This window comes from Anoplopoma fimbria, chromosome 9 (genome assembly GCF_027596085.1).
Source record: "Anoplopoma fimbria isolate UVic2021 breed Golden Eagle Sablefish chromosome 9, Afim_UVic_2022, whole genome shotgun sequence".
Classification (NCBI taxonomy): Eukaryota; Metazoa; Chordata; class Actinopteri; order Perciformes; family Anoplopomatidae; genus Anoplopoma; species Anoplopoma fimbria.
In genome coordinates this window covers 11439777-11452789 of record NC_072457.1, presented here as the reverse complement: position 1 = coordinate 11452789, position 13013 = coordinate 11439777, and the positions used below count along the sequence as shown (strand labels likewise).

At 40.0% G+C, this 13013-nt stretch overlaps 1 protein-coding gene across 2 annotated transcripts in view; it reads right to left on the bottom strand.

Moving 5' to 3' along the window:
• The window catches only part of gstcd (glutathione S-transferase, C-terminal domain containing), a 49498-nt gene that overhangs the window by 33194 nt on the left and 3291 nt on the right, over positions 1 to 13013 (bottom strand). For both annotated transcript variants that reach the window (XM_054603827.1, XM_054603828.1), the window contains 2 exons: positions 12111 to 12380; positions 8550 to 8643 (listed from right to left, as the gene is read on the bottom strand). In XM_054603827.1, the coding sequence (XP_054459802.1) occupies positions 8550 to 8643; positions 12111 to 12380 (364 nt within the window). The remainder of the gene's footprint in view (positions 1 to 8549; positions 8644 to 12110; positions 12381 to 13013) is intronic.

The window sequence follows — 13013 nt, the reverse complement described above, 5'->3', positions numbered from 1 at the left end:
TGAGAATGAGAGGTGTTATTTGGGAACCAGAGCCTGTTGTTTATAGCTGTAAGCCCAAGGGAATGAGGTGTTAACCAAATGCCAGCAAGACGTATAAACTGATATGCCCGCTAATGTTCAATAACGACATTTTCATCAAATCACATCTATGTGTTTGTGTTATTAACATATGCTCTCCAAAACCTCTATGATCTCTGGTTTTAATAACAGGCAATTTACCTTTAATTGCACATACACTGACGGCTTTACTTGCAAAACACACACCTCTCCTTGAAGGCAAACGCTTTTAGCTCTGCTAGCTGAGTGGCTCTGGGCAATGTCGGTCTGTCGGACGATCGGTCCACAAGACACAGAATAATCTCCACAACTATTGCAGGAATTGTTAGAAAATATTGCACAAACATTGATTGTCCTCAGAAGACTTTTCATTCAGCACAAGCAAAGTCTTTACTTATCCAGTGAAATAACTCAACATCTACTTGACATGTACTAGACACAACATTTAGCTCAAACATTCATGGTTCTCAGACACTAAAACATAGAAATGTCTTGACAACTATGCGAAAGATTACCAAGAAATTTGGTACCTACATTATACACCTTCAGTATAAATTGTATTTAGTTTGTGGGTCATTGTCTTTTCATCCTGGTGAATTTGTCCGATATGAATTTGATTTGTCCGATTGTAAATAGTCATGTTGCATTAAATGCATGAAATGGTAAATAAAGTAACCATTTTACTGCTTAACTTTATTCAGCAGCTTACCATTGTGACTGTGAGCATGTTATCTGACATTATCATTTCACTGAAAGCAACAAATGTGCAGTACAGCCTTTTATTGCAGAAATGTGGAAATCTGCTGTCCTGTCTCAAGGACATGTCTGAAAGGGGTTCAAGGTTTGTCTGGTACATTTGCTCTTCAAGAACTGTTGCAATTTCTACTAATTCCTTTACAACTCAAAGATTCCCAGATCAAACATTCTACGAGACACTTTGAGGCAGAATATTTTATTCATTACAAGCATTCGAAGTGGGAGAGCTGAATTTTTGAAAGTTGACAAGACTGGTATCAGTAGAATCTGTGTGTACATAGAAAGTGTTTGAGGTGAAAATCAACCCTTGACATTTGTCTGACAGAAGCCTAAGGATGGCAAGCGCCTTTCTTTTGACAAGAATCTGACAGGCAGACAAGACTTTTTTTTTTTTTTTTTTTTTTTAAATGATCTTGCCTTGACTTTGCCCGTAAAATTTGTTTTGAACTCACAACCCCAAAAAATGCATTTTCAGAAAAACACAGAGGGGAAGGGAAGAGCTTCATGTCAACTTCATATCTCGATTAAGCTGGTGTAGTAATATGCAGGCCAGCAGCTAAACCAATCTGTGACGAAGCCTGCTGTGTTTCTCTCAGCAGAGCTCCATTCAGCCTGACAGCTGGACAGCCAAAACAGCCTTGTACACAGACTCCAATTCAGATGGATGACTGAAGTGTTGTGCACAAGCTCCACGTATCAGACGGGGAAATGTACTTGTGTTCAGACCGAGTTGAAATATTTCAATCAACCACATTTCTAGTTTTTCTGGAATTGGACGTAAATTACTTCTATTTGTGGTTAACTTTGGATTTAAAGGGATCAAATCTAATCTATTCCTCATTCACTGCTGAAAGTTTATTATCAAAGATGAGGGCTGGGATACAGAGAGATGGGTTAACATGTTAGCAAACAGTTTCCCAGCAGACACAAAACAACATTAGAATTCACTTGAAGTCGTGTTTTGGCCACCTGGCAAATGATTCAAATATTTGCTCTCCTTTTAGCTCTGATTTTGTCTCCAGCAACTCCTGAGGGAAATATCTGGTACTTAAGCTGCTAAATGTTCCACTATGTTCATCAGCTTAAAAGCTCCACAGAGCTGATGGGAACTGCAGATCACATTATCATTTGATCCAGAAAAACACATTTAATACATCATAGCCCTAATGATTATCTCATCAGATCTGATCTGTTGTTTAAAAAAGCCTTACACTACTATGAATATAACCTATAAAGACAATTATTTCTTCAAATAAATTGCTAGCAATACAATGTTACTGATGTCATGTCATGATCATCCTAAACAAACAATTCCCAATGAGTGGGAAGATGAAATCTTTGCAATGTTCTTTATTAAAAGTTAACCATAATGCACTAGAGTAAAGAGCAGCTTAGAGAAACTGTTAAGAGAAATCAGAAAATGTTAAGGGAAATTCATAAATCTGCACTTAAAAAATTACAGTGAGATGATATGCCAGAGGGGATTTCACATCCATTACAAGCAGCCAAACTGATTTAACAGTGGATGAAATCAACACAGCATCACTGTACCAGAGCACATTTAACATCTTTAAAATCAAAGTCAGATGAAAAAGAATATAAACACAGGAAGGGAAAAAGTACATATCCACCCACATAATCAAATATTTAAAAGTTGTTGTTGGATTGATATTCTATCTTTGATGCATCTTCCAGACAGGTCTTCCTATTCCCGAAGCAATATGGTAATAGACTAAGGGGTATCTGGAAGCTAAACATGACAGATGTTTAACTACTATATAAGACTTGTGCACAGAAAACAAGCATAGTGCACACCAGCCAAGACTTCTGGTGTGGCTAACATTTCTACTGGGATTTAAATTACAAAGAAGATGAGGATGCAGGAGGATGTCGTAAAGGAGTTGAAAGTTAAAGCTCAGCTTAAAGCAATATAGTTAAAAAAAAACAAAAAAACCTTTTAATTCCACCTCATAAAGCTGTTAAACTCAGCACTGTTTGGCAATTACATTGCTGATCAACCCGTATAAGCTACCCTCAGCACTACTGAGTTTTAGCATCTTTCAACACGTACTTAAAAGACAACAACATGTCAATGTTGTTTACAGCCTTTTTCTGCTGCCCACAAGTGGAGAAAGACAATCAGGTACTGCAAGTTTAAGAAGAGAGGCAGAAAAGTAAAGCGTGAAAGGACAATTTTTTTTGACCATATAACATACAATGTTATATGGCATAAACAAAAACTTAATATAGATAGATTTCTAAATATTCCCTTTGGAGAGACCCTTTGGATGTAAATTGAAAATTTGACTGAATATGGAGGATGTTCAAAGAGTAGTTTTCTTTCACATTTTCTTTCATGCCAAGAGCTAGATGAGAAGATCGATACCACTGTCATGTCTGCACGGTAAATATGAAGCTACAGCCAGCTGGAAACAGGAGCACACAGCTGGCCCGAGTGGCTCCAAAACAGAGTCCAAAATTAACACTCACCAGTTGCCAAATGTGAGGAAATTTTGCCTTTGGCAAGAAATTTAGAGAGAGAGAGAGAGAATCAGAGGGAGAGAGAGAGGGAGAGAGAGAGATTATTCAGTAATTTGTCATTTAGCTTTGGCTATAATGCAGCTTGAACATTCATGCCAATAAAGCTTATTTGAATGGAATAGAATTGAGCTGGGAGAGAGAGAGAGAGAGGGGGGATTGTTTGTGTGATGGTGAGTTTGAAGTTAGCAGTAATGTTATAGCTGTGAATGTAGCAGTGCCGTGTCTGTGAACGTGCAACTCCTCAAGACCCAAACTAACTTCCTGTATAGTGCTCATCAACAACTTCGGCCCTGGCTCACTTAAAGTGGACTGACCTTTTAGGTGGACCAGCTATTCTCATTTCAGTGACAAACCGCCACTCCCCATTTTCTCAGCATCCTATTTTAAGTGTAATGTTTTCAGTAGTGGCCACTGAAAGGTACCTGTGTTGATAATACGCCTAATTGATAATCTTTTTTTTTTGTCTTTACAGTTTAGAAGAGAAGACAGCACCTTAAGAAATGATCCTTCTTGCACTCCAAAGCAAATACCACTGAATATACCCATTAAAATGTGTTGTAAACAGTTGTATTATTTTTTGTTGCATACAGTTTGTGTTACTACTATTAAAAATGCACACTACAATAAAAATTGATTGAGAATCAAATATGACATCCAAGATGACATACTGAAAATAGTAATAATAGCAAATTGCAATAGTGAAAAGCACTTATTAACTTATTTTGTTTGGTAACAAAATCTGTCGTAGGTAGGTCCAAAGGTGACAAAATCTACCAACACCTAGGACGCTCACTAATTCATATCTTGTGGTTTAATCCGTTTAAGATGTTGCATTATGACTCCTGAAGATAACTTAGAAAATATCGAACTAATTGTTCAGCAAAAAAAAAAAAACACACCAGTCAAGTGTAGACTTTGTGAAACCTAAATCTATCACATCTCTGCTGTAGTGGAAGGAGAGAGACAAGAGACAAATGGAGCCAGTTTTTACCCGAGCAGTTCAACTTCTGTCATACTGTTGTAACCTAAGAAAAAGACATGTGAACTCATCTCGTCTCCTTGTACCAAAACAACCCCGGAGGACCGAACAGCAGCAGGTCTCAAACATGACAACTATGCAGTTTCCACACCAGCCCTCCCTCTTTATGCCCGATTGTCTCGTTCACCCCTCTTTCCCTGCCTTGTTTTCTCCTGATAACCCCTGTCTCTCTTCAGGCTGTCTCACCCCTATCTCAATCTCCCACTGTCACACACTCCATCATTATAACCCACTTCTTTTCGCTGCCTCCCCTCCTCCCTCTATTAAGTGAAGCGCTGCAGACAAGACGTTGACTGCTCCATACAATGGCCCCTGTATTCACATGGCTGTTTATGTGTCTGCAGAAAGAGGGGGCAAAAACATAAACAGCTCCCATGCACAGTGGTCCCTTTGTTCCTCTACACTGTGCATACCTGAGCATAAGTGTGAAGGACGTGTTACCATTGAATGGGTCAATACACTGAACAATATTTAAATAAGGCATTATGTTTTAGAGGTGCATGAATGTGTGGTTATCTTGGCTATCTGTTTTGTTAAAGTAGATATTAACTATACTTCTGATAGAAACAAACAGTGGAGTCATAAAGTTTAAAGACAGTGTTAGTCTTTATTGTTTGGCTCTAAACCAGCATAACATAATTCAAATTAAACAACTACCACAAGGTTAAAGTGCTGACTTTCAGATTTAAGGGCATTTGGAAGTGTTCACATCCATATTGGCTGAGAAAATTGTAGCCTATTTTACCCTTCAGAATATGGAAAAAAAGGACTCAAATTTCTACACGCTTCATTGAATGTGGAAGTGAACAGTCAAATTAAAGCTAAATGTCAGCACTTTAACCTTCTTTTCAGTGTTTCTCTATACAGCCAATGCTTTGGAGTCAGGCAGAAACTTCAGGGTCTGAAAAGTGAAGCCAAGTGCCTTAAACTTGCTTTTTTTATAATGGCCATCAAGGGGCGACTCCTCCTCCGCAAAAAGAAGTCCAACAGTATAGACGTCCATAAGAAAATTATCCTACTAATCACTTGATTTATTACATCAATTGTTAAAAAGAGTTTATGGTCTCAATTGCTAGTTTCAAGTGTTCTTAAATACATCATAATGATTCAGTAAATTATGGTTATCTTGTGACTCACTACCACGGTCTGGGAGTTGTCAGTGTTTTAGTCTTTCAACGTTAACACTTTCACAGTGCCTTTTCAGTTCATGAAAGTTAATTGTAACTTTTTTGGTGGTCTAAAAATGTATTTTCCAGCGTTCGGTTGTACTTGGATCCACCCTCTTGTGTCACTTCTGGTTGCAAGAAAATAAAACTAATCAAGATAGCGACGGCCGAACACAAGCCTTCAAAACAGCAGTGCATAAACCACTGGGTGACATCATGGTAACTACGTCCACTTCTTATATTCAGTCTATGTAAGTACAGAGCCAAAAGCAAACCATCCAAGTAGTGTATATGCACTTACATAAAAATGGTAAGCCATACAAGGAAATAAGATACTTTCAAATACTTGCGTGTGTCATATTAGTTTTGCCGGTATGGAAATATGTATGCATATGTAAGGGGAAATCTTCCCTATTAGTGTGGGCATGTGTGCAGTCATTTGTATATACTGAAGGTAGATGGATGGGAAGGCCCACGCGCTGGGGTTTCGGTACAAATTGTCTGCCTTCCGTCTCTGCTCCTCTTTAATTACACAGCACTGAAACACAGGGGCTACCTACCTACAAACCTAATACTGCAGAAGAAGATATCAACAGTGCCGTTTATCATGCAGAGTGCCGACAAAAGTGGGACGGCTAAAACGCAGTCTCTCTCGTTCTCAGAATAGATATGCTGCCCACATCATCAAGAGCACTTCTGTTTAAATGTCAGTGGGGTTTTGGGGATAGAAACAGATGATTAATTTGTACAGTGGGAATACATGAATAGGCTTCAAATGGTTGTAAAGATTACAGCTAGTAGAGTGCAGTAATAAAATAGTGAGATAAGGATGTTTTTCATAGAGTTGACTCTAATCTAGCATTTTGTACTTGAAACAGTGACTATCAAGTTAAAGTGTTGGCTTTTCGTTAAAATACATTACCACAACTACTATACTACCACTACTACTTTTGGGTTTGAGGCTGTTCTCATTCACATTGCGTTAATTTTACAAAAATACAGCAGGGCAAAGATTCCAAATGTACAGACACTTTAAAGAATGTCACTATTACTGACTTTATGTATACGTATCCCCTTTTAATAAAGTAATCAAGTCCTAAACCAATTAATGCTTTCGAATGAAGGTCATACTAAATTGATGTGTATTGAATATTCACAGCAGCGGAAAATTGTTGGTGCCAAATGACTCCTATAACAACAAATATTTGTGGTGAATGTTGATTGATGAATCAATAAATCATACCAATGTAGTTAAAATAATTAATAGGGCTGCTTAGATGATTGATTAATCTGCCAGTTATTTTACAGATAAATCGTCGTTAAAAATTGCCAATAAAATGTCAGAAAATTGTAAAAAATGCCTGTTTAGGTTTCCCAAAGTCCAAAACCCAAAGATAATCAGTTTACTTTAAAAAATGACACAGAAAAACATCCAATCCACACATTTGAGAAGCTGAAACCAGTGAATGTTCTGCACTTTTGCTTTAAAAATGAAAAAGAAAATTAATCGATTATCAAAACAGTTGCCAGTCAATTTTTTTAATTATTGCAGCTTTAGTCAAAGTAAAATAAGTGAGAGGTTGACTGCAAATTGGGGATATCAGTTATCAAATTAGCAAATAATAGCAACATAGTATATGGTATCTATGTCATTTATATTCTCTCTGTTTAACCATTCCCATTAAATATTTTGTAAAGCACACTGTAACCATGGGTCTTAAAGAAACTATAGAAATAAAGTTTAAGCTTATTTATTATACAATTCTTCTTGTTTAGATTCAAATGTATACAGAAGGTGCATTCACATGACAATACAGGGGGTAATGAAGTGTTAACTAGGTCTGCAAAAACACAAGAGTCTAGAGAGCAGGAAGCTGAACTCACAGTGCAATACTCATGGATATGTTGATAATAAAATACCTATCCAGCTTCAATTTCCTGTTCTCTGATAAGTGGAGGAATAAGCCATGAGCATGAACTTCTACTTCTCGAAATTTCCAGAATAAGTGAAAAGGACAGGATGCAAGAAATGAGGGCATAACAAAATAATGAAGAGAAAACGAAACATGTAAATATTCATATTATGTATATATGCGTGTCTTTATGAACCCCTACATTTTCTAACAAACAATAACAATGATACATTTTTTGCTGGTCCAACACATATATTCATACCCCTTAGCATTGCTACCGGTGCAGACATCTCCCTTCTAAGAAGAAAAACAATGCAGGCAAGAGAAAGGAAGACAAAGAAACATTGAGATTTCTTCTCTCTTCTCCACCAGTGCCACCTGGGGCATCAATCAACAACCCCTCCATTGCCTATTACATACTGCTCTCACTGCAATCAGTAACCACTAAGGCAGACGCACAAGTTCCACGTTGCACATCGGTTATTTGAGCCTTCAATGTGTGCATGTTATTGTGGGTTTCTGCTGTGCCGAGTCTGTTTAAGTCAAAGACCTATTTCACACTTTCGCTACACAAAATAAGGAGGATAACACATCAAGATAAGCACTTTAAAATTCATTAGGTGGCCTCATGGGGAACCACATCCAGCTGAGGCTCAACACAAAGCTCTTGCAGTGTCGAATGTTAATATTTTTTTTTAAAAGGGGATGAAGGTGCCACTAAAAATCACCAGGCAACAGTAGAAAAATAGGAAAAATGTATGCAAATTCCTCGCTATTCCCTCATATTTAGTATCAGTAGCATTTTGTTTAGACTTTCACCAAGCAATAAGGTAAAAGAAAGGAGGGAGTAGGTGCGATGTGGACGCATACAGATTAAGAGATCCAGGCGGTAAAATGATGAGAGGAAAAAGGTTTTTAACGCTGATGGGGAAGGGTTAGGGTTGGGAACAAGATCGTGCAAACAGAAAAACAAAAGAAACAAGCCAAAAGAGAGCAGCAAAGATTGCTGGGGCAGAACGGCGACAGGGAAATGGAGAAAGCAAAGAGGAATGCCACAAGGCAGAGATTTGACTTTACCTTCAGTGGGGTTGATAGCTCCTGGTAAGCTGTCCCACGGGAGGGTCCAGGCAGGGCAAGGGTGAGGCGTGAAAACTGCCTCGATGCCATCTTCCTAAAGGGAGAAACACACACATTACCATAGAAACCCCTCTACAGCCTTGAGGTTCTTTGGTCCTAATGGTTGTAATGAAGCAATTGAAAGAGTACCATTCTTAAACAACCACTTGGTTACCTTGCTCACGCTGATCTGAGGCTATACCTGTGGAAAGGCCATTGCTACTGCACTTATTATTCTCTCAAGAGACAACACTATACTCCTGCACATCCAATTCACTTGAGCAAAATACTGGAGAAACACTTCAAATTGAGGCGCGCTAGGTATGAAAGTGGGCACAAGTAAAAGCATTTTATTTTTTCTTCCCTCTCTTTGATGATAAGAGGGTTACAAATGTAAGCCTGTGCTTCGGCACATTCTATAAAGGCAGGACATGGGTAGGAGAGTCTTTATTGTTGCAAACAATTTAATACAAAAAAAATCTCTTTTAGGGAAAATCTTTTCTAACAACTGTATATTTGCCTTTACATCAGTGGCCAAAATGTCATTGACAATAAGAACTTGCTTTTCTGGTTTGAATTACACAAATGTGAAACCTTATTCAAGTTTTCTCTTGTAGTAAAAATGTTTATGTTTTTCAAATGTGTGTATCTAGTAATCCATCACAATTTATTGTGGCAATGCATAATGTTTAAATAAAGATCTGTGCAAAATACACACATTTTCATTATGCACCAATCATGTTCTGAAGTTGGTGGAGATGAGTCTTAAATAGAAAGCAATGGCCAAACCCTCATGCCCAACTGAGGACTGTAAGGAGCAATTAACCTGCCACACAGCTGTTTAGATTCAGTTTCCATAGTCAGGGACAGACGCAGACTTTCAGTAATCCCAGTTTCTGGGACACCAGCTTTCTCATGAGCCCCATTCTGCCAACATTCTGCCTCGTGTCTCTCCATCTCCCTCTGTGTGTTTGTTTCTTTCTCCTACCCGTGTGAATTATGTGATTCAGTTTTGCTTCTTGTTTGTTTATGAAGTGAGGCTGTTTTTCGAGAGTTTTTCCCTTATCTGAAGCAAGGGTCAAAAAGGACAGGGAGAGCTGAAGGCTGTACAGATTGTCAAACACCCCTGAGGCAAATTTGTGATTTGTGATATTGGGTTACATAAATAAGAATGCCTAGACTTGCCAACAGAAAATGCAAGATTTCCATGAATTTTGATTCAGCTGATCCTGTTACCTCACTAATCCTCCCTCATTGGACCACCCCATATTATACTGATTTAATTTTTGTCCAATGTTAGCAACTGTACTTAAGGACCTGTCAATCAACGTATCAGTGACAGCTGGCTGACAGCTGTTTAAGTCTTGGATTTTTAATTTTGGTAGCGGGGCTACCCTTTTGTTTGCATTTGGATCACAGGTTGCGCTTCTACAGCTCATTGCACAGGCAATTTGACTGGCATGCATCAGTGTGTGTTAACTGAAGTGAGAAAGAGGGAAAGTTTATGAGCCCTATATACTGTGGATAGAGTAGCGGGATGAGCCTGGTGCCTCTGGTAAGCAGCAGTGAGGGATCGTGTGTCACCATGTCAGACGGCAAACCTCTCTGTCTCCATGTACTTGCCTCGGGACGCACACAGTCATATATGAGGACATATGCATGCAAGCACACACACACACACACACACACACACACACACACACACACACACACACTCACTCACATTTGCCAAGACAACACAACAGCTGCAGACATGATGGTGGCGACACGCAGCCATCCTTATAATCCCCTAGGCAAAGAAAGAATGGTGGCCATTGTGTGTGTGTGTGTGTGTGTGTGTGTGTGTGTGTGTGTGTGTGTGTGTGTGTGTGTGTGTGTGTGTGTGTGTGTGTGTGTGTGTGCGCATACAGGCATTCCTCTCAGTTTTAATGTCTGATTTAAACCTGCCATGAAATCATTTGTGCACATCTGTGCTTGACTAAATTCAATCCGGCAGCGTGGAATGTTTAAGGCACATCCCATCCTGACCACCCAGCTCACTCATCCAAACTGTCCAAATACTGATTTCTCCCTTTGCTCTCTTCTCGTCAATGAAAAAAAGCATTGTTATAGACACTCAGCCAGCAGGAAATCACAGGAATATCTCTGCTGAGAGAGCAGAGCAACAAGGCCAAGTGAACCGTCTGAAAGCTTCGTAGTGAGAGGTTAGTCAGGGCTGGGGGACATTCTCCTTTTGAACAGCTGGGTCTGCTTATCTCCTTCTGGAAAAGCTAGAAAAAAAAAAATGGTGCAGGGGCAATATTTGGTGTGCTGAGGAGCTAAGAATGCTATAAATTTGTGTGACTGTGTGTGCCTCTGGCCAATGCTTCCTGAGGGAACTGCATTTTAAGAGCGTGGACACATTATGCTACTGTTGTGTGCCGTCTTGTCTCTTTACACTAAGATTTTAAGCCATTACTATAAACTACTTAGTCTGACTATAAAACTTTGTTTTGTTTTGGACTGGATTCATTGTTTATATTGCACCTGAAAATTAGCATAAGCTGAATGTGCATTGTCTGCACTATTGCAAGTGGCAACAGGATCGACTGAATGGTGCATTTTATAATGCACGGAGGGCAATACAATACTGTTCATATAAACAGATTCAATTATTCTTTTAAGACTGGACACTTTTGTCTTAGTTTGTTTTGAATGATAACAAATATTGTTATACAAACAACCTCTGTGAGAAGCAAATCATGTATACAGACAAGAATCCTAAAACAGCCCACTTAAAATGTTAATTCTGTGACTGAAAGCACTTAACGTTTAAGAACTGGCAGGAAGGCGAGAAATTTAACGATTAGGAGAGTCTGCCAGAAGCCAAAGCATTAACTTAGAGCCACACTCTTGAAGGTACAATCAGCAGAAAATGGGCGCATGAAATTACAGGGATAATAGTTAAAAAAGCAATATAAGACAGTCAGAGCATTAATATAGCAGGGAGCAACTATTATCTGTGTAAAGATGTACTGGAGTAATGTCTCCCTGAGCAGAGAATGAAGTCACTTTCTCTCTGTGTGTGTTGTTAGAAGAGCTTCTCTGTGCTTTGTTGACATAGCCGGGCTGGCTGTAAGGGCCTCTAGTGCATGTTGGTGCATGTGAGCGTGCCCCACTGGCTCGCTGCCCTGCACTGCTTTCATACAGCGGTTACAGCTGATAGCGTCATCCCATCAGACAGAGTCATCGCGGAAGCGTAGCACCCAACCTCCGGATCGCCCTCAGGTAAACACTGTTAGCTCTGTCAGCCCGTTTGCCGTTAGCTACGAGCCCCCAGCTCAGGCGTCGCCATGTTGAGAGCCATTGAGAGACAATCTTGATGTTCACAATCTTGTACTATGCAACTTTAACAACCAATTGGAGCCCTAAAACCCTCTATCTGTACACTGAAGGTACACTGGAAGACAGCTCCTCAAATTTACAGAAGTGTCGTCACAGAGAGATAAAACATGATGAGTGATAGGAAATGTAATAATTTACTTGAAGTTTAGTCAGTGTGGGTCTGGGGCCTCCGACAAAGGGAAGCTGCATGGTCATGTCCTGGCCTTCTTCTTGCTCCAATAGGCCGGTTGGGATGTCCTCTGCTGAAGGCCCTGGGAGGCTGGACGTGAGAACTTGGGGGATGGAAAGAGCCATCCCACAATCATTGGCAGCCCGAAGGAGCCCAGGTACCTCCTGAACACGGCTGTACCAACGCAGCAGGTGGGGGAGCTGATGGAGAGAGCTCGCAGCATGGGCTTGCAGGGAACACTATCAAAGAAAAAGAAAAGGATGAAAGAGAAAGGGAAAAAAAACCAAAGAGATATTGATTAAGTGACTCATCTGACATGTCATCTCCAGTGGAGCGAGATGTCAGGTTCCACTAGAATTCACTCATCACACTGGTGGACGGATAGACACGACGGGCCGGCAGGAAAAACATCAAGGTGGGGAGGGTAAAAGACACAAACAGAGATATGATCAGAAGCGCAGTGTCACTGTGTGTGACTATGTGTGGAGGAAAGAATAAAGAGAGGGGGACACAGACACAGAGGGAGAGGGGGCACTCTGTAGTGCGACAAGTGGGTGGAGAGGAGAGCATCCGCTGTGGCCGCATGTATCGTGGACAGTGATGGCCGTTAAGAGGAGACACGCTAGGCTGAGTGTGAAACTGGAAACCACTGGAGCACAGCTGACTACTAAAAGCCTCATTGTGAGAACTTCAGTACATTCCCACAGTCGAGGAATAGTTGGAGGCGGCTGAAGGGTGAAATGGAGGTTGAGTCCCACTTGACTGGCTGACAGTGCAGCATTCCTGATCAATAACAATATACCGCTGAACTTAACAGACGTTGTGCTCTCTAATCTCCGCTGCAGTTACTTTAAATGCTGCGTGGAACTTTT